Consider the following 25,509-nt stretch of genomic DNA (forward strand, 5'->3'; position numbering starts at 1 on the left):
AAAGAATGAGCTGTATGATGCAGAGCAGGGTGCTCCCTGCTGGGCGCCAGCTCCTTTTCCAAAACAATGTTTCCTCAGATTTCTTTACATCACACAACATTCCTCACAGGCCTACTTTAAACTCTGATCCAGGTAAAATATCTCCTACTTTATGTCATTTTAAAAGCCATTCAAATATAGTGTTCAAAACTTTGTGAAAGTAACTGAACTCCTGTGCTGCCTTGTTTATTAATTGATGAAGTCCAGTTGGCCTCATCAATTAGTCCATATTTCAAAAAACGAGACGCCAAAATATTGACAAAGAGACTTTAATCAGGCTGTAATCAATCTGAGTGGTAAGCAAAGATTGTGTTAGTGTGGCTGAAAAATGTGGTTTTTAATATGTGCCAGTGTGAATATTTGACATCTTACAACTCAGCATTGTTTATCGGAAAAACACGAGCTGAATTCTTGATGTTGAGACTGATAATGGAAAAAACCAAACGACTCCCCTGCTCCAGGTCATTGTGCTCACCTGATGCGCCGCTCTCAGGCTTGGACACTTTGGCATCATCCAATGAAAGCTGCTCTCTGGTCACTGACTTATAGACCCAGCTCTCATCAGCAGAGTATTTCAACATGAGAGGCAGCAGTGATGGAAGAGTTGATATTTGCTCTTTGTCGAAGTTTGAAGTCTAAGTGCGAGCAGTCAGAACAAGACGTCCACCCAGACTGGAAGTGGTCCTGTGGTGCAGGAGGCGACCCTGAAGGAGGATCAACCAACTTTAATTCAGGCATTTTTAATCAAACAGAGTAACCGTACTGTATGACTGCACATCGTATACTTTATAGAAGCAGAATTCTGGATGTGCACTTTTCATATTGTCCTCCACATCAGTCTAACAGTGTTAGAGTTAACATGGATGTCATATGGTTTGATATAACCAATAAGCCAGCATTCAGGTTTCTGGTGTGATGAACAGTCTTTTGTTAGAGTGAACATGAATAGAACAACTTGAACTATAACTTCAAATACCTGCAGGTTTGAGCAGAAGAAACTGAATGTAATCAGCAGCTCAGGATCTCACAATTTAACTTTTTGACTTTGGAGAAAAATCACAGGATATTGTTGTACATTTGCATAACAAAGACTTTCTGCGCCTGTTGACTTTTGTCTGTGGTTTTGCTTCTTGTTTGGATTTTTTGTCTTCGGCGGTCGCAGGAATTCCACCTAAATTTGCTATAAAAAAAGTCTATTAAAGACGGTGACTGTCGGAGCTGACAGACTGCTAATTTGCATTCAGCTGAATAAAGTTGACCTTCTTAGATGTCTTTGTAATTATAATTGAGTTGCTTCAAAGTAAACGTCTGCTTTCATGTGCCGTTTCTGTTATTTTTCTTCATATTCTGTATGTTTGACTACTTTGTACTATGAGTCTCAGGAAGGAAACAAAGGAAGGATAGAAGGAAACGGCCAGAAACATGTACCAGAAATATCAGATAATATTAGAGAAAGTGTGGCAGTAGAGTTTTTAATTCACTCGAATAAACAGCACGGCTGATCCTGAGCCACCTTTCAGTGTCCCCACCATGCAGGAGTCAAAAAAGTGCAGCCACCCTCTGAGTCACAGTAATATATCTTTAAAAACTGTGACCAATTAGAGGACAAAACACAACCAAAGCATCAATTACACCTTAACTACTGAATAACACTTCAAAGTGAAACAGGCACGCATACAAAGACCAGCACTGATTGGAAAGAAGACATTAAAAGCAAACAGCAGGACAGACTGGAACATGGGGATCTTTTGCAGGTAAATTCAGTAGTTAAGGAAGACGAGGCATTCAAAGGAGAGGAGGAGAGGTATGAAGGGCACAGGCAGCCGTCCTTATCCCTCCTTCTCCCATTAGACCTCATTATACCTACCGTCACATTCCCCTCCAGGCAGAAAGCAATAAAAACAATTTAGGAAGGAATTTGGAATCAGGATGGATGCTTTCCAGTGGTGAGGATAAGCCTGGCTCTGAGGCACTCCGTCAGAGCCCAGGCTTGGCTGGCTCGTCCTCGTGTGGCTTCCACTTATGGGACGTGTGGGGACTTGTCTGGGTCAAAGCCAGCCTCAAATCCAGCCCAGTTTGACTGGAAAAGTGCTTTCATTCAAACAGGGACCCAGTGTAGGTCTGCACAGATTGAACCCGAGGGAGAGAAAGGACGAGCACAAATGTGAACAAGAGGTAGATCTTAGAGCAGGATGTGACTCCAACGGTCCCCGAAGCTGCTAAATGTGTCCACGCCAAACAAACAGCAGTAACACGAATGTGGTGCACGTAACAAAAGGGCTTTCTTGTCGAGCAAGAAATGCTTCAGCTCATGTACATCGGCCCGGGTCCAACCCTACACCCACATCAAGCACCGCTCCAAACCTACTAGCTTTAACTGGAGGTGAGTGATGAAGCCTGCCAACTCAGAGTCCACACCGATGCAGACTCCACCTGCTTTGAGTCAGGAACGGAGGAAACTCCACAAATATAACTGTGGTTCTAAGAAGGGTTGGACTCTGCTGGGTAAATGAAAGCAAAGGGATGAGATGATGTTTAAAGGCGGTGATAGAGAATAATGTTGTGTTTCAACAGGAGCAAAGGGGCAGTGACCTTTATTTAAGTAAAATTCCACGTAGATCCATTTTGATTGTTGATGGTTATGTAGGTCATGTGCGCTTCAGAAAAGGAAACACAGACAAGAAACAGGGTTAAGAAATTCCTCCTGTGTGCCAAGCTACTTAGAAAATGCATGACCTGAAGTCTTTTACGGTGTTTATCACAGAAAACAGACAAAATGAAAAAAGTCAGCGGATTAAATAGGTCACATTCTACTAAAAACACAAAACATGCTTTAATACATCTCCTGTAATGATGGTAGATGCTCATATGGACATGCAGCAGCTCTGGCTTCACTCTACATTAGTTGGTCTTCAAAGAAGAGGATCTAAAATCGCTGCACCAAGTCTTTGTAAAGGAATAAGGATTTTTTAAGGATGCAGAGTCGCTTTGGTAGAATCCAAGAATAAAAATATGAAGTGAGAAACAAGCAGAGTTGGTCCTCTTTAAGCCATCCTATCTGATTGCAGCAGCTCTGATTCTGATTGAAATTCCTACTTCAGTGTGAGAAAGGCAGGGGCGTCCCAAAGCTCAGCGGTTAGAGTCTATTCAGAAAATTGTCTCAGGATAAAAAGAGATAAAGCCTTTAGTTATTTAGCTCTGTTACATCTTAGGCCAAAAGATAAGGTGGAAATATTCTTAAATGAGGTAAAAAGTAAAAAAAAAAACCTGTGAAAGTATTAACAGTAGTTATTGATCACGTTGAACCCTTCTGGCAGATTGTTCCTGTTGTACGTTGTAGTTCTCTAAGGAAACAACCAAAGCCATTTGTTGTATTATGCCTGCATCCAGTGTATGTTTGACAGAATAAGCGATGGTAAAGTTGAATATTTGTGGGCACGCTGTGCAAGCAGCTGCAGACTAGTTGAGTTCTGTGTTGGCGATTGAGATGAAACAAATTGGCCTCTGTGGGGACAGAAAGGTCTGTTTCAGCTACGCAGACAAGCTCCAGCTGCAAAGCAGAAAACAGCTGATGTTTTTCTCACATTTTAAAATCGACCACTGCGGTCCTGCAAACAGTTTCATCATCTCCCTTTGTTCTGAGTTTCAGCTCAGTAGATGTGGGACATACTACAGGGAGTGCAGAATTATTAGGCAAGTTGTATTTTTGAGGAATAATTTTATTATTGAACAACAACCATGTTCTCAATGAACCCAAAAAACTCATTAATATCAAAGCTGAATGTTTTTGGAAGTAGTTTTTAGTTTGTTTTTAGTTTTAGCTATTTTAGGGGGATATCTGTGTGTGCAGGTGACTATTACTGTGCATAATTATTAGGCAACTTAACAAAAAACAAATATATACCTATTTCAATTATTTATTTTTACCAGTGAAACCAATATAACATCTCCACATTCACAAATATACATTTCTGACATTCAAAAACAAAACAAAAACAAATCAGCGACCAATATAGCCACCTTTCTTTGCAAGGACACTCAAAAGCCTGCCATCCATGGATTCTGTCAGTGTTTTGATCTGTTCACCATCAACATTGCGTGCAGCAGCAACCACAGCCTCCCAGACACTGTTCAGAGAGGTGTACTGTTTTCCCTCCTTGTAAATCTCACATTTGATGATGGACCACAGGTTCTCAATGGGGTTCAGATCAGGTGAACAAGGAGGCCATGTCATTAGTTTTTCTTCTTTTATACCCTTTCTTGCCAGCCACGCTGTGGAGTACTTGGACACGTGTGATGGAGCATTGTCCTGCATGAAAATCGTGTTTTTCTTGAAGGATGCAGACTTCTTCCTGTACCACTGCTTGAAGAAGGTGTCTTCCAGAAACTGGCAGTAGGACTGGGAGTTGAGCTTGACTCCATCCTCAACCCGAAAAGGCCCCACAAGCTCATCTTTGATGATACCAGCCCAAACCAGTACTCCACCTCCACCTTGCTGGCGTCTGAGTCGGACTGGAGCTCTCTGCCCTTTACCAATCCAGCCACGGGCCCATCCATCTGGCCCATCAAGACTCACTCTCATTTCATCAGTCCATAAAACCTTAGAAAAACCAGTCTTGAGATATTTCTTGGCCCAGTCTTGACATTTCAGCTTGTGTGTCTTGTTCAGTGGTGGTCGTCTTTCAGCCTTTCTTACCTTGGCCATGTCTCTGAGTATTGCACACCTTGTGCTTTTGGGCACTCCAGTGATGTTGCAGCTCTGAAATATGGCCAAACTGGTGGCAAGTGGCATCTTGGCAGCTGCATGCTTGACTTTTCTCAGTTCATGGGCAGTTATTTTGCGCCTTGGTTTTTCCACACGCTTCTTGCGACCCTGGTGACTATTTTGAATGAAACGCTTGATTGTTCGATGATCACGCTTCAGAAGCTTTGCAATTTTGAGACTGCTGCATCCCTCTGCAAGATATCTCACTATTTTTGACTTTTCTGAGCCTGTCAAGTCCTTCTTTTGACCCATTTTGCCAAAGGAAAGGAAGTTGCCTAATAATTATGCACACCTGATATAGGGTGTTGATGTCATTAGACCACACCCCTTCTCATTACAGCGATGCACATCACCTAATATGCTTAATTGGTAGTAGGCTTTCGAGCCTATACAGCTTGGAGTAAGACAGCATGCATGAAGAGGATGATGTGGACAAAATACTCATTTGCCTAATAATTCTGCACTCCCTGTATGAGAGCCTGATTGGCCCCTCCTGCTTAATGTAAAAGGAAGATCTCCATATTCAGAAATCATCTCATGCAATCACACTTTAATTCTCTGCTTGCCTGGACGAGACTGCTGATGATAGAAGAGTAGACGTGCAGAGAGATGAATAACAGGGCGGATAAACGACTGCATGAAATCCACTGACAAGACAGAGATTTAAAGGATCTACTAGAAAGTCTCTGCGTCTTTGCTAAATGCACATACGTGCTGTGTGTGCGCAGGTGAAGGTGGATGACTCGGTGACTGAGGTGGAGCTGGAAGGATTGACTCCAGCTACCGAGTACACAGTGACAGTTTACGCAATGTACGGAGAGGAAGCCAGTGACCCCATGACCAGCCAGCAGACCACATGTAAGTCTAACACATGCAAAACACTCCCACCATCAAATGACTCAAATATTTCCTTGATCTGTTGTTAGCAGCCAATACATGAAAATCTTCAGTTCGCCAAAGATTCTCATGTTGAAATGTCCAACTTTACAGCAGATACACATGCTTACCACCTGCAACAGGAAACCATGCTCCCCTCTGTAGCTCATTTCTTTCTTAGTAGCAACTGTACATGTGGTGATTTATTTATTTCACAAGCTATCTTTTTAAAGTATCAGTTTAAGGCTTAAATTTGAGCATCACTCGAGCCACAGGCCCAGCGCGGCTTTATTATTATTATGTGGCCGATTGGTGTAATAAAATTGTTTTATTTTCTGTTAATGTTATTTAGGTGATTAACATTCATAATAATAATCAAACAAGTTTTCTAGGATTTGCTAATAACACTGTTAGGTCTCCAGAACATTGTCAAGCTTTGGCTGAACCTTCAAAACAGGCGTCCAAGCCAATCAGTAATGACAGAGTGGCTACATTTATGCTTTATATACAGTCTGTGGTTACGATGCAGACTTCACTGGTTGGACTTGTCCTGTTGGCAGCCATTAAACTTTGGCTGATTCTTGACTGAACGACGTGGATCCACCTCAAACTCTGGCTGAAAGATAAAGTGTTGATCTGATCACCAGAGTTATGTAACGACAATGTTGACGTCATCCAGGTCATACAAATATCAGCATCACAGTTCAGGAGCTTCAAGTGTAAAGAGTTGTGCCTGCATAAACAATTTCAGTCAATATTTAAGCATGAAAATATTTTTTTAAAGACACAAGCCATCACAAATATTCCACGAGGGCTTTGTAATCCTTCACACACTACAGCCGGAGACAGTTTAAAAATGAGGAGCAGGCACACAGTTTTCACAAAGTGTCCTCATCTTCTTTTAATGTCCTGGGAGTTGAGATCTGAAAGAAAGGCAAACTGGTCCTCGCAGAAATAGAAATAAAAGGCCGCACATATGCTTTACTAACTGTTGGTGAAATTTCATTTCATTAAATCCCCGACAGATTCTGTGACCCTTTGAACTCGAGTCACTGCTATTCTCATCTCTGAAAGCAGCCGGCACATTTTTCATTTTCCTCAGGACGTTAACTGTCAGCTGTCTGATCAGGAGGAAACCACATCTCCAAGCACTTAAACCTACATCCTCCATGTACAAACCTCCAAACCCTTTATCGGCTAATTTCTTTCATTATCTTTTTTATGTGTTTTCTAATCAGAGGGATCAGCTGCCGCAGACATATTTGCTTTTCATTTGCTGAGTGTTTGCTCATTGTTTCTTCCCAGACGGCTGCAGCATGCTGAAGTCCTGTCCCAACACGTATCCTGCTCCTGACAAACTAGCAGCCAGCAATGCCAAACTCTCTACATGGCGCCGACTTTGATTCCCTTATTCCAGCTATTTTCTGCACCTCGCTGTCATTCTTTAGAGTTTTGATGAGAGTAACTCGGCGCTCCGCCCACCCTAAATCCCCACCGTGCTCACTAATTAACATTTTATGAAGTCTCCTTTAAGGTTTGAGGCCTGCGGCTTTAAGTCAGGGCATGTTTATGTCTTTACGGTGTGTGTAAGGCTTTGGATGCGGGTCAGAAGAGGACACTCTCTCAAATACGTTTTCATAATAAAATAACTTTTATTGTTCCATGCAGGCAGGACTTAATGCCTTTGAATGAAGATGGGACACATTATGTTTTGGTCATCGTCTTTGTATCGGCCCCGTTCCCTGAAATATTCCTTCTGCATTATAAAAACGAGGTTCCTCGTTAGCTGCACACCACATGATGCAAATGACGGTCGTGATGTGCTTTTCACTCAACGAGCTTGTTCGTATTCATTCAGTCTGCCTCTCTGTGTCATCAGAGGCCTCTCATCCCTCATTTCCTCTCGTCATTTAACTGTCGTTTCTTCCATTGTTAAGACAAAATGTGCTTTAATGATCACTGCAGTGAAACGAGGCCGTTGCACATGCAAATGGGTTGGATTTCTTTTTCTTTGAAGGAGCATGATGGAGATTAAAGATAAAGACTCATACAAAATCTGACTACAGAGAGCTTTACACATCTTCCCACTTTGTGGTTTTACAACCAGAAGCAGATCGTGAGGCCACAGAATGCAGATTTGATTTTGAATTGTTTTTTTCATTGGTTGTTTGTTATTTAACTGTAGCTCTAAGTGTGTGCGCTTGCGGAGGTTATACATGTCATGAGAGACTTGCAAACACTTGATCCCTTTTATATAAGAAAGGATTTAAAACAAAAAGGTTTTTTTTTTTTCAATAATTTAGCTACAATAAAAAAACTGAATATTCTTCTGTGGAAATGGGACACACTCAGAAACAAGAACTGCACTACAGAAGCTGACAGATGTTTGAGGGTTTCTTGTGCTTCCCACACAACTTTTTAATGACATGCAAATCTCCAGTTTGACTTGGCCAGTCTGTATCCGTCCATTTTCCTTTTTTTGTTTGTTTGAGGGTTTTTTGGGGATATTTTCTCATTGGTCCCCTTTAGCTCTCAGAGACATGGCTTCACTTTGTCTTCAAGCATTCTTGGACATGATGTGGTGTGATGCAGAATTCAATTACTAATCACACTGTGCTCTTCAAGCTGCCCCATCACTGAAGCAATGAGGCCACCCCAAACCACAGCCGTTGTATCACTGTTATGGGATTTTACTGTATTGATTGATTTTCTTTTGCCTATTCCATCTGTGGGTCTTTATTTTCTCCAGAACACATTATTTCAAAAGGCCTGGTGTTTAACTGTGTGTTCTCTGAAAAATGTCAACTTTCTTTTTGGACAGCAGGACCTTTTTGTTGTTGCTGGCTTGATTCCAATGCATTTATGTGCAGGCACATTCATATTGTAAAAGCTCACATTCTGATGCCAACAGTTATTTGCAGATGCTGTTGTAAAACACTGGGGTTCTTGAATATGTCTCTCTGCCTCAGACGGTGTGTTGCTGGAAGTAAGTGAGACTGTGTTCGCTTTATGGACAGAAGATGTAGGCATAGACAAGCGCTGAACGTTTTCTGCTTTGGTGCCCTCAGGAGCTTATTACTGCTCTTCACAGAAGCTGGAGTTCTTCTGGCTTCATCGGGCAGTGACCTCCACCTTGCACTGGATCAACTTACAGTTGAAAGAGAAGTAGCTGGGATGCGAATTAGCACTTCCAAGGCTGATACCATGGTTCTCACCCTGAAAAGGGAGTTCCCACTCCAGGTCGGGGAAGAGTTGCCATCCCGAATGGAGGAGTTTAACTATTTCAGGGTCTTGTTCATGAGTGAGGCGAGAGATTGACAGAAAGATTGCAGCAATGTTAATGGTGATGCAGAGGTTTTCTTGGTCTGCTGTGGCAAAGCGGGACCTGAGCATGAAAGTCAAGCTGTTGCTTTGCCAGTCAAGCTACGTCCCTACCCTCACCTGTGGCCACGAGCTCAAGGTAGTGACTTAAAGAATTAAATTGTGGATACAAGAGACAGACAACAGGGTGTCCCTTAGAAATGTGCTAAGTGGCTTGGTCAGGTGCTCGGAGTAGAGCCACTAGTCCTTCAAATTGAAAGGAGTCAGTTAAGGTGGTTTGGACATTTGGTCAGGATGCCTAGAAAATTTCTAGGTGAGGTTTTTTGGCCATGACCATCAAAGCTCTAGAGCAGGGGTGGGAAACTCCAGGCCTCAAGGGCCAGTGTCCTGCAGGTTTTAGATGTGTCCTTGATCCAACACAGCTGATTTAAATTGTTAACTGACCTCCTCATGTCTTGAAGTTCTCCAGAGGCCTGGTAATAAACTAATCATTTGATTCAGGTGTGTTAATCCAGGGTGATATCTAAAACCTGCAGGACACCGGCCTGGAGTTCCCCACCCCTGGTCCAGAGCCACATGGCTTTGACCTTGGTAAGATGATACTACATACTCAAAAGTGAGCAAAACAGCAGAACTTTGATGTCTGAGCTTTAAATAAGATGGGTTCCACTAGGGCTGGGCGATGTGGCCTAAAATCCATATCACGGTATAATTTGAGGCATGTGCAGTAACGATTCTTTTCTTCCTTATAACATATTTTAAATAATATAAGGCACACTTAAAATCCTTTAATTTTCTCAAAATTCGACAGTGTTCCTTATGTTTAAATTCTGGTTGTGCTCACTGACCTCGAACCAATTTTATGTGCTACACGGCGCACAGAAATCTGTCAAAAAATGTTTTAGTATGACTTTGGTAAGCTATGAAGCCGCACTGTTTGATGGATTGTTGGAGCATTACGGCTGCCGTAGTCAGGAGTCTCGCGGAGTAATCTGGGTCCTAAACTCCATCGGCTTCAGGTTCCAAAGTCAAACGAACACTGTGGCATCACTGAGAGTTAAAAACTGTCTAAATTCTTTCTCTTTGATAAAACGATCAGTGTTGCTGCTTTACCAGGTATAACAATTAAGTTTAATATCCAGGCATCCATGAAAACAGAATTTATTAAATTCAACGGAGTTAGAAGTTAGCAGGAAGTTAGCTCGCTAGTTTCCACCTAAACAGAATATAGCATGTTCTGACTGAGAGATTTCTGAAAAAATCCAAACGTACAGCTCTGCTATCACTTCCAACATAAATGAAGACAGAAAACTAAACAGCAGTGACGTTTGCAGGGTTACTGAAGTTGGGCTAGCTGGTATATAATGATGTGCTACGTGATCGCTAGCAAAACAGCTACGTTAGCATAACATTAGCACAGTGAAGCTGGAGGATGAACACTCGGTTCCCGATGGTTAGGGACAAATGCAATCGCATGGCAGGATGCTGTAAACAGACCAAACTTCAGTCAGGAGAACAACTGAGATAATCCATCCACAATACCAGGTTAGTTATTAATATACTGCAACAACATGGGAATAGAGCAGCTGTGATAGAATTCAGCCTTAATGAATCAATGGTAGGGAAGTGGAGGAAGCGCAGGTTTTGGCTTTCTCCATATTCCAAAAGTGCTTCGTCTCTTTGCCATTACTGCCGCCCGCATAATTTGCAGATGATATTGTTTGCAGCCGCTGCGATGCTTTCGACCAAAACAGGCACCATCAACATGCACTATGGCGGTAGAGCGGTATAGTCAAAATCTCTACCATTGGCCAAATTTATATCGTTTCTACTTATACCGTTTATACCGCCCACCCCTAGGTTCCACATTTCACTGCCTGATCTGGAAGCCCTAATTAAATTAAAGGAGCACACTTTTCCTGTATTGGTGATCTGCTTAATGAAACTTCATCAGAGCTGTTATAATAATGTTGAAAGCTCTGATTGGCTGAGCTGTCAATTAAAACAACACTAGAGTTATGTAGGTGTTGAGCAAAGCTGCCAGCTGCAGTGACACCCCTGAGCTGTAGCGTCATCTATATGGTTCTTGTAATACTTTATATGGAAACGTTTGGAAACTTTAGCAACTTACCTGTTGTTGAACTTTTTTAATTTGCTTTTTGCTCATTGCTGTTGTGACCCTGGGATACCCCGGCGCAGTATCTCACTCCCTTCAGCCCACTCTGTATTTCTCTCTGTCTGTTGCTTTGTTTTTAATCTGACCCTCGGTATAATTGAGGTGAAGCACTGGTGGGTACAATCCGAATTATTTTTCTTTTCTTTTGAAGAAAACAGATCAGTGATTCTAAATGTAAAAGTTCCAAAGCTCAGAGAGAATCAGATTCGGCTGAATTTTTAAAGTGAGGGCAGGGGGGGATTTTTTTAGACCTCCGAGACGGCGAGAAGAAATGAGAAAGAGAGGACGTTTAGGCAGAGCCTGAGGGAGTGCGGTGATGTAATGAGCTTCTGTCCACTTTATAATTAAAAGTAGTGGAGTCCAATAACCCTTGTACAAACCCCCATGAGTGCGAGTGTGACTTAGATAGACCTGCTGTTATCAGGGGTCACGATTTCAGGCCTCTCATGAAGGCTCGGCTGTGTTTGCGTGTCCATGTATCTGCTGTTGATAAAGAACATAAAGCTGTTTTGTCCTTTCGTTCTTTCTTCGTCTTTTTGCGATGTATACGTTCAGTTTGAAAAATATTCCATCTCCGAGGCCACACACGCTTTCTTAGTGTTGGATTATAACTTTGCTAATATGAGCAACTGGGCAATTTATATGATTTAAAGTTTTGTAACATTTTCTGAAAGGCACATTTAATAAAGTAGTATGGAGGCACAAAGCTGCCAGTCTCCCAAAGTCAATGCAGGAACGCTAAGTTAAAAAATAAATAAATTAGTGAAGGTAAATAAACAGGTTAATTCATTGGTATACAAATAAAGAATAATAATATTGCATTATATGTGCAGTAATCATACTGATTAATATATATTTTGGCTGATTCCATCCTCCATAGAGAGAGGAATTTATAGTCAGTTCACAGCCGTTTCTTTCCAGATGTTGTGTTTATGGTTTTCTTTCTGTCCCTCAGTACCGCTGATCCCAGCGAGGAACCTTCGTTTCTCTGAGGTGGATCACAGCTCTGCCCGGATCACATGGGACTCCGCCTCCAGGAAGGTTAAAGGGTACCGCATCATGTACGTCAAAACCAATGGAGTCCAGACCAATGAGGTGAGGGAACCCTGGAGGACACAGGTCAGCAGGCTAGCCCAAACTTGTCAGAGAGGAAGTAGTTACGTGTTCGGAAACTGTCGTTCCTCGATGAAGTTTAACAGTTCCAGCAGAGCCTGATCATTGGTCCAGTATCTGTGCACTGTCCGTGCTGCTAATTTCAACATGACAAACAAACCGAGTCGCTTAGGAACAAATGTCATTGGGCTTTGGTCCTGTGTCTTCAGGTGGATGTTGGCCGTGTGACAGCCTGGCTGCTGAAAAACCTGACATCACTGACGGAGTACACTGTTGGTGTGTTTGCCGTCTATGATGAAGGACAAGCTGAGGTTGTGACAGACAGCTTCACCACAAGTAAGAAACTATCATCATTGTAAATAGAGATTGTTATATTCAAAAGTATTTCTGAAATGGTTTCAACCAGAATTGTTGGTGTTTGTTTAGAAACTGTCCCGGACCCAGTGGACCTGAGGAGCAGTGACATCTCCACGAACAGCTTCAGGGTGTCCTGGGCTCACCCGGCGTCTGATGTGGTGCTTTATCGACTCACCTGGACACCCACCGACGGAGAAGAGAGCAGTGAGGTGTTCACGTGTTTCTTATACGCTTATATGTGTATTTTAAGCTTAGAAGATGAAAGAAAGTCACCTGATTTCTGAAGTGTCATCTCTCAGGATGGAAAACGCTCATTCTTTCAAGTAATTCAGTCCTTAATGACCATTATAACTCTTTAGAAAGTTTTAGACTGGTCAGTGCTTAAATTAAACACATGTTGGCAGTGTTTCATGTGGCCAAATGGCAGTTTCTACTCTCAGCTCTGTGTAATGTTACAGAGGGAATATCCTTATATGATCATATCACACGAAGCTGACTGTGAACACAGAAGACTGAACCACCTTCTGTTCTTCTCAAAGGACGATGGATAAATGGCTTCATCCAGGCAGTGGACAGACTGAGAGGCTGCACCAAACTCCTCAGTCCGACTGTCACATAATAAGGATTATTTTGCATCATCTCCATAAAAATATGGAGCTAGAAATGAGCAGATCGCATCCTTTGAAACACTAACGAGCACTAACGAACGAAGCTGCTCCTGCCAGCACAGTCAGGTTTAATAACTGTGTGCTGACTTTGTCGCAGTCATTGTTGACTGGCAGCGTCTTTGAACCTGATAAACACCAATCAAATGATTTCATTAAGATATGAGAAGAAGTGCACGTGAAAGCAGATAAAAGTCAACTTTGTCACTCCAGTGAGTCTCTGAGAGATAATCTGGGCGTCACCGGCCTTTGTATGTCTTCTGATCTTTGTCTTAACTGATGGTGACTTTGCTTTTATGTACTCTGTAGAAAGAGGTTTTATCAGGAAACTCTTAGAATGAAACATTTTTGAACATCTTTTTCTGTCACCTGTCTGTCTAAAGCAGATTTGTTGTCCTGCTGTTTCAGGTTTTGGTGAATGGGAATATCAACACGTACCTGATAAAGGAACTCACCCCCTCGACAGAGTACGAAGTCCTCCTGGCCGCCATTTACGGGAACGAGCTGGAGAGTGATGAGGTGATCCTCGTGGAGTCCACCGGTAAATTTATTGTTACAAAACCTCAGATTTCTTCACACTTTCATGTTTGTTGTGTTTATTAATGAGACTGTTTGTCTTCTTTCTGTTATTATTCTCTGATTTTATTCTGTAAACCACTCAGAGGAATCAGACATCAAAGGATCCTTTAAACTTTCCGAATTAATGGATCAGTCGCATCAGTGACATGTTTCTGCATTTGATTTTCAGCTGAAAAAACAACCACCATTGCCACGACAACCACCACCGTCGCAGGTAATTAATCCTGGGATGAATTTGGATCTTTTTTTCTCTTCTCTCCATCGTCTGCGTTTTACTTCATCCTTCATCAACTCTGTCATCCTTAGACTTTGTCTTTCATTTCTCGCTTGACTTCTTTTCCACCAACGTGTTGCTGGGGTTTAATGTAGAAACAGTTCACTGGTACTGGTGCCACTGGCTACTGGTGAAAATGAGAAACACTGCCTGATGTTCAGTTCTCAAACCTTTCAAATTTTATGCTGAGACTGGTTAAGAAAACGCACTGAGGCAGCGTTTGTGGTCCTGTGCTGATGAAGAACATGGGTAATAGATGCCTTTGAACTGTTGGTGTGTTTTTATCAGCTCTAGCTTGCATGAAAAGAGGGATTTTCATCAATCAGCAGCCCTGTAAGTGCATGTGGAACTGCAGACTAACGAGTGCTCATGGGAATTCTTTAGGCAACAGAAATCTTCCAGGATCTGTCGAATAATGACTCGGAATTTCAAACTCTGGCAGTTTTCATTTCTCCACGCAGTTCGTGGGCCTGAAGATCAATTTTTTTTTACTGTAGTAACCAATTAGCTTTTAAATGTGACACACATATTTTTCATGAATTTGAAATTTTCCAGACTAAATAAGAAAAACCAAACTGTTACCTATGGATGCAGTTTGGATCCAGTTCAGTTACTCAGTATCGATTATTTAGTCAGATTTACAGAGTAAAGCTGCAAATATGAGTAAATGTCTGGTTCTTTCTAGCCTGGCACAGGACAGAGACACGTAAAAGCAAACCAGCCGAAGTCGTCTCAGTTTGGATTTCGGGAAACGTCACTAACCTGTTAATGACGTAATGAACAGACGTACAACAAATCTCCACAGAATGGAGAGCAGTTATTGTCTTTTAGAAATCAGAGAAAAAAAGAAAAAAGATAAAGATCATAATATTAGGACTCATGTGATAACACTGTTTGTGGTTTTGTGTTGAAATGGCAGCATCGGGGAAAAAGTTTCCAAAAATTCAAGCGTGTAAGTGACGCTATAAATGCTGATATTATAAGATCAAAATTCTGAAACTGTGAATCAGATAAGAAGTTTGCTCCTCCTGTTTCACTGATAGCGTCTGCAAATCTGTTCCTATATTATCAGAGGGAGGGTGCGTTGTTCCGATATGTTCTCCTAGGGAACGTTTCGATATTCTGAAGACACTGATGTGATATGAAAATCTGAGCAAATTAAATGCCAGAATGATGACATTTTGATACCATCGCTTTCTGTGATAGGCTGTGACAGCTTCATGCTTCACTGAGTTAATCTTTGAGTCACTGATCTGCAGCCAGAGTTTCTCTGTCCAACCCTTCAGCTCCTCGATACGGGGTGAGAAGCATGAAGATCGATGAAGAAACCACGTTCAGCATGCGCGTGTCCTGGCAGCCCGTCGACCCCAGAAATGTTCGACATTATCGACTGAGCTACATTAGTGCGAGGGGAGACCGAGCAGCAGAGACGGTAAGACAGACGCAGAGAGAGACACTTCATTTCATAATAATTACCTCCAGGTCTGATGCTCATTTGAACGGTCTTCAGCAATGCCTGCTTTTCATTCCCAGCATCAACACTCAGCAACACTACCTTAGCCTATAGGAGCCGCACATTAATAAAGTCAACAAACAATCAGCCCCAGCACACAAACACCACCTAAAAACAACAGGAAACTGACAGCGATGTGTTTTCCATGCTGATAAAGCCTTCCCCTCTCATTTAAAATAAATGAAAATCCCTTGTGGCAGCCATCACGACCACATCACCAATTTGCAGAAGTTTAATTTGCAGAACATTTCCAGCCGTAAACTTCACTAAGTCACGTTTGTGTGATTCCTTTACTAATACTAATACTCTTCAAATTTTATGCTCTGAAAGTCAAACTCCTACAAATTCATACAATGGAACAGACAAAAGAGCATCAGTCTTCAACAGGAGGAGGGTGGGAGATTATTGATGAAGACAATGGCAGGCCCTCAGATTAGAAGTCCTCCTTGGAGAGAAAGTCAGTGCTACTGAAGTTGATGGCAGGCCTTCAGGGTCTAGTTAAGGGGCAGAGACGAGAGCAGGAAGAGGATAATGATGATGAAAACAGTGGCAGACCTTCAAAGAGTTTTTCTTTTTTTTCAGTGAGGTAGAGAGAGCCTGGCAGCTTCTGCAGTAATGAGCAGAGAGAGAGGGGTTGGTGAAGGCTTTTATAGAAAACAACACTCGTGCAAAAATATGCCACAGGCGTGCGTGACAATAAATCAGTAATGGGGTTCAATCGTGGCCCCGAGTGCCAGAAATGTCCAAAGGGAGCCAAATATTATTTTTAATAACGAAATATGACATGAAAGTTCGCTCACAGGTTCTGGCTCCGGGTCTCTACCGTAACCCCAGAAACTGTGACTTTTATTGCCAGAACTTGCTTTCATGCCTACAGAGTGACTCATGCGACCCGTCAGGATGTTGGACCAACACTGAGCACAGGCGCAAAATCCCAGCTTGGTTTTTGTCCAGTTCCACTTAAATGGCAATTTAATCAAAGGGGGAAAAGGGCATTGATGCTTTCTGCACTCCTGCCACACAGGAAGGACGCAAAAAAAGAAAAACACTGTGATTTTACCAACAACACGTGCATGTGGGAAACCTGATGTGGAATATTCCGGACAAAAGTGTTAGCGACGCCTGGAATCTGGGTGTGTGGGGAGGGGGTGTGCTTTAAAAGATAGTTGTCCTCAGTAATCAGGGTCAAACTTCACGGTTCCTGCTCAACTATTCAAGACGTCTGTCTGGTTCTCGGTGATGAGGAGAGTTTTGACTAAAAGTCCCCGTGAGACCAGACATGTCATGTTTACAGTGTGATTAGTTTTCATGATAAAAGCTGCTTTGAATCCTAATTAAAGACAAACTCCCAGATTTCCTGTCTTTAAACTCTGCTCACACACACACACTTTTACACGCATCGCAAAGACTTTTTTCTTTTTCATGCTCTCATTGTTTTCTTTCACATTTGTGCAAATCACATTTATTCTGTAATAATTGTCTCTTTGGTGATAATAAATGTAGCGCATGGCTTCCAAGGTTCTTTGTAATCCTAAGTGGTCGGGCGTTCACTTTGCCAGGTTAACGCGTGTCAAATATCTCCAGAACCGTCTCATCTTCCTGTGACTTTTGACTTCACTGGTGTGTGTTGTTGTGTGCTGGTTGTGCTGCCACTGCACCAGAGGCCCAGTCTGGACACAGGTCCCGCTTCAGCCTTTTCATCCTGACAATAAAGAGCCACCAGCTGCTCGCACCGGCGGCTTGTTAAATGAGATCTCTTATCAAAGCGCGAACAGCTGTGGCCTCTGTTTGGCAATCCGGTCAGGTTATGAATCACCAAGTGCTGCGCTCAATAGCTACTATTTAGATGTCTATCTGCTGTGGGGGGAGAAAAAAACACCTGCTTTGTTCAAAGTTTCACTCTGTGGCTCTCGGCTGCCAAAGCAGGGCAACGCGCCACCGAAGGAGCGCGTCTCATTTACGTGTTATTGATATGTGGCTCATCCCACTTCATCTTCACTGGTGGAATCTTGTCCTAAAGAGCTAACGTGTAGTAAGCATGTTAGATCTGCAGCTGCAACAAATCATATTATATGTAATTAAATTGTGGATATTAGTCACAAAGTGGTTTTCTAACACGATTACAGAACGCTCTGCATCACAGGAACACGCAGCAAAGAAAAGCCAAAAATCTGACTTCCTTGGCCTTTTTGCAACTTTTGAATTATTTATATTATTTAATTATCGAGTGTTTATGTCTTAGTTTTTGTCCTGTTCTTCTCTGGCTGATAGAAATATCTGCATTTCCATTGTTATCGTCAAATTTTGACCTCCTGGGCAGAAGCATGAAGCCAGCACAGAGGTATTAAGAAGCCAGCTGTCCTTCAGACGGACTCCACAAGTCAGTCTGTCCCCTGTGCCTCCCACATCAACATGCCCAATTTCCTGACACGGGGAACTGTAGGCAATCAGAGCTCGCCTCCTCCGACTGAAGCCACTGAGTCTGTTGGTGCCTTATGAAGCTTTTTTCATCTGACAAACACTCTGTGGCTTGCTGTCAGATACAGACATCAGTGAGTGAAATGCTAGCGTGTTATTAGTCTGTTACTTAGCTGTAATTAGCAGGTATGATTGTGTTTGTGGTGCACCTGTCTGACAGGAACATTTCCAATCCGTACTTTTTGGGTTACAACTTCTAAGGTTGTAACCTGGTCTGGTTCTTTCTTGCTAGACTTGTACTAGAAAATTAATGCACGAATAAATGAAACATGTCTCAGTGCTTAGATCTCTACAAGCTTATAAATCTAGAAGTTAATGGTTCGGTTCATTCAGATGGCTGTGTCACTGCCGTACCAGATGATGGTGTCTACACCGTAGCCATGGCGTGACTCAACTCTGAAGCCATCTGTCCACAGGCAGCTGTGATGCTCAACTCATTGAAGCTCCATTATTTCCCTGTGCCGCTTCATTCAGCGTCCAATAAACCAAAGCTGCCGGGCATCAAGATCAATTCCACCGTGTGCAGGGTTCTGGCTCTCGCTGCTCGGGAGCAGATTCTTGTTCCAGGAGGTTAAAAACTGGGGATTAAAAAGTTTAAGGGATCTTTTTCTTAAAAAACTGTAACTGTCTGTGTGTGACACTCACAGCTATTAGAAAATAATCAATAAATACAGTGTTTTGCAGTAAAGCTTTAATTTCTGATCTTTGAGCCATGTCTCAATTGCCGGTTTTAGCTAATGAAAGCCATTTAGGTTTAAACACCATAAGTGTGGTTTCATGAGGGAGAAATCCAAACCCATTTCTTTTTAACTGTGATCTTTGGCATCATTCAGCAGAAATATCTGTCCCCTAACTGCTCATTTAGTGTGTCTGATCCACTTCCAGTTCTCTATTTATTTGTTTTTTGTTAATGTTAGGTCTGTTTCTGATATTTAACAGTAAGTGTCTTCATATATATATATATATATATATATATATATATATATATATATATATATATATTTCTCCAAAGTCATTACATTTAGCTTCACAAACCTCCAGGATTTGTGCCTCCAGCAGCTACCAGCTGTCAAAAATGTCCTGTAATAAACTGAAGGCTTCTTATGACTTGACCTGAGCTTAAAGTCCTCATCTAAGATTAAAGGTGTTTCTTCTTTAACATCGTCAGTGATGTCGACCACTACTGCAAAGCTAGGCATGTTAACACCAGAGTTTATGAGGATTTCTCCCCAAGTGGCCACTAGAGGAACTGCAGGTACGGTTAGTTTCTTCTCAGCTTCAGTTTTCAGCCCTCGGAGGTTCCCGCTTGGTTGACAACATAAGGGATGCGTCCCCACTTGGATCTAGGGCTTGGCGATTATTTGGATTTATCATAAAAATGATTTAAGCAAGACTACTGACAGTTCAACATTATTCATTAGTTTTGTCACACTGGCTGTGGTGTGTTTATGTATTTATTAGGGGTGCAACAAGTTCGATACAGTGCTTTTGGTTGGGTATGCATATGTATCGAACAATACAAATTTTTTTATTTATTTTATCAACTTTTCTTCTGACGATGCTGTCTGTGTTGAGCGCTCAGTGGATCTGCGTTCGACTACTCCGCCTAGGCTGCACTGTCGAGCGCAGATCCACTGAGCGCAGCGCAAGCTAGCAAGACAGGAGCTAAGCTCGTTGCAACATAGCAACTGCCTCAACGCCACCCGAGATTGAACCTCCCCCACCCTCATTCAGATCTGGCCTTTGGAACTATCTTGGTCTTCATGTGAAGTATGACCCTGAAGGTAAGCGCGTCATGGACTAAAGTAAAACAGTATGTCGGATGTGCCACGCAATGCTCAATTACATGGGTGGGAACTACTGCGTTAGCGCAGTTAGCTCGTTAACGTGTTGACGTCCAGCCCCGCGCGGGGCGATCCGCGGTAGCTCGTTAACGGAGATTTGCCGTGTTGTGGCATTAATGTCATTTCAGATTAACGCTGACAGCACTAGTGGGAACACAACGAATATGACTGCACATTTACTCCGACATCATCCTCGTGCAAAGACAAGTGGAAGCAGACAAAAACAACAAGCACGCATGCTACAAACTTTACCCGAGTCATTTAGACAGCCGTTAGCACAGGATTCTCCTTATGGGGACCTGATATGTTTAATATGCTGCTGAGAATATAGCCCAGAAGAAGCGTATAGTATAGCTTTTATTTTGGAAAGAGCCATTTCTCTGTAATAAACTCTCTTTTCCAAAGATGAGGGATTTCTCGATCAGATAGATTTATTTTTTTATTACTTTGTTGTTTCAGCAACATTAAATTTAAAAACTGTACTTTTGAGTTAAAATATATATTTGTAATTTTAATAAATGACAAATTAAAAAGGCATGAACATTTTTTTTTGTATCGAAAAAATATCGAACCGTGACACCAAAGTATCGAACTGAACCGTGAAGTTTGTGTATCGTTGCACCCCTAATATATATGTATTTATATTTCGGTTTTAGATCAACAATTGTTCTGTAATCTCAATATTGACCAAAATATTCTTCGTAGTAGCCTTTCTGATTTTTTTTGTTGGTTCCTGTTGTTCTGGTCTGAAGTCTTGTTTCTGCTTTGGCGTTTTGTCTGTACAGCTCTTCTTGTGTCATCGCACTCTGACTCTGTCAGCTGTGTGTTTGACTGTCTACCCTGCAGTTTACCTTTAAGCCTCGTTGTTCCAGCGAAGGTGGATCAAACTTAATATTCCAGACCTGCGTGGAGCCTCTGTCAAAACAAGATTGTGTTTCTGGATCACATAAATACTTTATGAGACCGCGTTTGCATTTACAAAGAGGTTGGAGTAAAAAAGGGAGTGCAGCTGGAGGTGGTTTATTCCAACTGTGTGACACTGTGACAGTTTAGAGACTTGCTGCCTTTTTCATCAGGCTGGGCTGAAATTGATTTGTTAAGGCCCACAGTGCTGCTCTGACTGACACGTATAAGAATTTCTTTCTGTTTTTTTAGAAAGTGGAAGTTTTGCGAATGGAGTCGGGCCAGACTCTACATGCTCAGAATGCAAACTGGCCCAGCAGACAGACAGCAGCAGAGAGAGCTCAACCTTTAAAGATTTCTCCTACGCACAATACAACAATAGCTCTGGTTACCTGGAGCGAAATGAGCTCTGTGTTCAGTCATATGTAAAATACAAACATTTCCCTTCACAGAGCCACTTAGAGCATTCACAGCATGCTTTATGCAGATCAAATAACAGACGAGTGTTTCTTAACTGTATCATAAGGCTTGGCTGATATAATATGTTCAGTTTACTGAGAGAAGATTTGGCTTCTTTCTAACCAATAGAATGTGAGGAGCCACTTGAATTTGTCAAGATTTTCTTTTATTATGTTGCCACAACCAGACGATGCCATCCTTTTCAGTTTGCTCCAATTGGATTTTGTTGGAAATTACTGTCATCATACATAAAATATATATATGTGTATCATAGAGTTTAATAACAGAAGGGGGAAGAGTGTGGAAGAGAAGGTGATACTTTAAGATGAGCGGAGGGGAAATGAGCCAGAGGTTTTGGAGAATAAAAACAAAGAGAGCTCCACTGGGTTTCGGATTCAAAGAACAAAAACAAAAATAAATAATATAAGTCACCATATAAGTATAATTTATGAACAGCAGATGTGGTGAGACAAACAACAGCAGAAAAATCGAGAGAAGCAGAGATGAAGAGAGAGGAAAGATGTCCGCGGGGTAAAGAAGGAGATTAGATTGTCTTCAGTGTGAGATCATCAGTTTTAATAAAAGACTCAGCTCATCCACAGGTGAGGAGGACACCTGGACACAATTAACCTCTGCAGCACTTTGAAACCTCACAGTCCACTGCAGCCACTCTCCCTCCTTCACCTCTATTAAAAAGGCTAATACTATTTTTTTGCTAGCTCGTGCTTTAGAAATCTTAATTCTCTTTGTTAACTCATTTTTAAATCCGCCCTTGTTAGACTCTAAATCCATGGCTCAGAGGAAGCCAACACATGAGACAGGAGTTCAAAGAATGGAAAATAAAAAATGATAATAAAATATTAACAATAAAAAAAACAAGTATTTGGAACACAAAGCACAAAAAAGGGAGACGGGAGTCAGAAAGACCGACAAACCCACCAGTGAGCTGTTGGACTGAAGATCAAGCGAAAAAGAAACAAAAACTGGTTTGATTTTAATTTAAAAAACAAACGAATTTGATTTAATTTTAAACACATATGACCTGCTAATGTAAACACAGTAAAGTTATAATGAAATTAGTCAATTACAGTTGGAAACTTGTTCCTGTCAGTCACAAAACCTACGATCATTTTAAGCATCTCCTTATAGCATGTTATCACTTATTTATTATCATTTGACCTTCAGATCAGACTTTGAAGGAGGGGTCAGAGGTCAAATGTGACATGATCATTTAAATCTATATGGTACTTCCTAAATGTTGACAATAAACACCTCAGTATGTTATGTCAGTTTTCGACCAATAAATCTTCAGGTTGACCTTGATGACCTCAGTGGACGAAGCCTCGATGAATTGTTAACACGGCTCCTCGACGTCCCTGCAGCGTTTTATCAGAATTCATTCAAAAGTTTTGAGAGTGCGTTTAAAGACTGAATGCAAATACAGAAATGCTACCAAAACATCAACAAACAGAGGGAAGAATGCAGAATGCTTGAAAACATTCTCAGTCGCAGTCCGTCACCTCGATCATGCTGTGAAGGAAGAGGGAGGGTAATGAGAATGATCAAAGAATCAATCATTTAGACGCAAATGTATCTCTGCACATGGACACGAATTATAATCAAATCACTGAAGACATGCACAAGTTTTTTGGGTTTGCAGAAACATCATTTTTCTATTTTTTTAAAGCAAACTCAAGGTCCTGTTAAACCAAGAGACCTCAGCAGTCACGTTATCCTGCTGTTACATCTGATCTACATGAAGTGATCCTGCAGTGAGCGTATGTGGTGCAACATGATTAAGAAGCAGCTAGAAAAATCCACACGTTTAATATTACAAAGCAAAAATGGACGATGAGCTGTGGAAACTATCGAGATTAGAAACAAGAAAACGTCAGAGTGCAGTTTCTCTGTTTGACTGGCAGCTGAACTTTGGGAGGTGAAATGTCACATCAGTGCAGAGAGACTGAGGATGGGGAAATGTCTAAATGTTAAAGTCAAACATTAACGGCTTTGCTTGTCTTTCAAAACTGTCCTGACTCTGGTATTTCTGTGCTTACAGAGAACAGTGCCCACTGGTCAGAACAGCCTGGTTCTGCAGCCTCTGCTGTCAGACACAGAGTACAAAGTCTCCATCACTCCTGTTTACCCCGAGGGAGACGGACCGGCAGCCGCCGCGACGGGACGGACGCGTGAGTCATATCGATGCTGAGTTTGCTTGACTTTTGTTTCTTTCACTTTCTTTTCTTCACTCTCTGCTCTTTTTAAGTCGTCTGCACTATCGTGTTTTGTCATTAACCTGTGATCAGGACCTCAGAGCAGAGCTGAAGTTCCACTTGACACCAACTTATCTGCTGTCTAACATAAGCATACAAATTAGACCAGGAAACAGCGATACAAGAAGAAAGACACAGACTTCTTTGATTCTGTAAATGATGGATATACAAGATGATGATACAAAATTAATTAATTAATAAACAATTTAGATTTAGCCCTCAAAGCCTGCTTGTGCATCTCTACGCTGTTTACAGGATGGATGGTTTTGTTTACAGGAAGTCCTGCTGTAACGTTTGAGTCTGGAGAACAAATCCCAGCACATGCTCCTCTCCTCAGCCTGGCTCTGATCAGGTTTCTTCCTTCCCACTGTCACCAAGTGCTTGCTCATAGGGAATTGTTTGATTGTTGGGGTTTTCTCTGCACTGTTGCAGGGTCTTTACTGTACAATATGAAGCACCGTGTGGTGACTGCTGTTGTGATTTGTTGATAGATGAGTTTATTTAAGACTACTGCAATTGGTTGTTATCATCACTGAAACGTGGGTCAGACCCAGAGGTGCACAAATATGTAACCTAGAGGGGACAGAACATTGTGGAACCTCGTAATATCATTTAGCTCTTTGAGTTTTCAGGCAGAGTCAAAAAGAGCTATATCATTATTATTGTTGTTATTATTAGTAGAACCAGTCCATTTACCATTTTATTGTTTCTTTTTTCTGCTTATTTATTCATTCAGCAAGTTATTTTTATCTGATCTTCTAAGCCAGTTGTACTCACATTTGTTCAGCTTCTTGTGTCTAAAAATACTGGCATAGTGTAGAAAGAGGAGAAACTTCATGTTGTCCTCCCAGCTGACTGTAGGAGTAGTTTGTTATAGTTGGACAAATAACCCCGGCTGGGATTTAAAAGTAGAGCTGAGAAGCTGCTGTGGATCAGAGTGCCGCACTTGTGACCCTCCGACACTCTCTGGCATCTTTGCGCTCTGATCTCCGGCACAGTCCTGCTGCTGTAGACAGACTAAAGTATTATTGGATTTGTGCTGGGAAAATCTTGTCATGAGGCTAAAATGACAGAGCAGACAGGAAGAAGGATGAAAGTGAACAAAGGCAAGAACGGGATGAGGAAAGGTGAAGGTGCTTGTTTTTTCACGATGATCTCTTCCCTGTTGATCTGATAGAGGTTGATTTCTACATTCAGTAGCAGTTTTCAGGATTCCTCTTTCACCCTCTGTTTATTTATCGTTATTATTCCTTTTTGTCCTCTTTGAAAAGTGGAAACATGTCAAGCGAAAACAAATAGAGAAATGCCCTCAAATTCTGTGCATGTTATGTTGTGAGTATGACAGTGGCGTGATATGATTCGAATATTAAATGATTAAATATGTGAACCTAAAGTGAGTCCAGAGTAAGGGCAACAAAGCATGTGTTCGACAGCCTGTGTCATCCTGACTTTTCATCCTGAAGTTTCTTTGCCACCACACAGGGCTCTAGACTAACTTTTTGCCATGGGCGTACCGGTACGCCTAACTTTAAAAAGTTAGGCGTACCGGCACAAAAGTTAGGCGCACACAAATTTTATAATAATTTATATAATATAATGTGTTTTTCTGGATACACTGTGCTTTTTCAGCATTCAAAGATTGATGACACCGTGTCAGAGCACTGGCTATGAATTTCAGAAGGATCAGGCCTTAACTTAACAGAAAAGTTAGCAATAGTTCTTTTCCTATTACAGCTGCATCCACTTCTGTCGTGCCTAGGCTGCTCACTAGGGCTGGGTATCATCACTGATTTCTATAATCCATTCGATTCCGGTTTTCAAAGTCCCGATTCGATTCAACTTAGCCTCAGACAGTCAGAAATATTATAATTCTG

At 41.7% G+C, this 25,509-nt stretch overlaps 1 protein-coding gene across 4 annotated transcripts in view; it reads left to right on the plus strand.

The window, feature by feature from the left end:
- Nucleotides 1–25,509, plus strand: part of col14a1b (collagen, type XIV, alpha 1b) — a 180,977-nt gene that overhangs the window by 69,738 nt on the left and 85,730 nt on the right. For all 4 annotated transcript variants that reach the window (XR_014799223.1, XM_084919140.1, XM_084919141.1 and 1 more), the window contains 8 exons: nucleotides 5,533–5,662; nucleotides 12,133–12,272; nucleotides 12,500–12,626; nucleotides 12,717–12,856; nucleotides 13,721–13,853; nucleotides 14,061–14,105; nucleotides 15,452–15,597; nucleotides 23,422–23,551. Coding sequence is in view for 3 of the 4 variants with exons in the window: in XM_084919140.1 (XP_084775266.1) it covers nucleotides 5,533–5,662; nucleotides 12,133–12,272; nucleotides 12,500–12,626; nucleotides 12,717–12,856; nucleotides 13,721–13,853; nucleotides 14,061–14,105; nucleotides 15,452–15,597; nucleotides 23,422–23,551 (991 nt within the window). In the remaining variant the exon portion in view is untranslated. The remainder of the gene's footprint in view (nucleotides 1–5,532; nucleotides 5,663–12,132; nucleotides 12,273–12,499; nucleotides 12,627–12,716; nucleotides 12,857–13,720; nucleotides 13,854–14,060; nucleotides 14,106–15,451; nucleotides 15,598–23,421; nucleotides 23,552–25,509) is intronic.

The sequence above is a fragment of the Perissodus microlepis genome, chromosome 22, assembly GCF_051167445.1.
Source record: "Perissodus microlepis isolate ML-2025 ecotype Zambia chromosome 22, ASM5116744v1, whole genome shotgun sequence".
NCBI classification, from domain to species: domain Eukaryota; kingdom Metazoa; phylum Chordata; class Actinopteri; order Cichliformes; family Cichlidae; genus Perissodus; species Perissodus microlepis.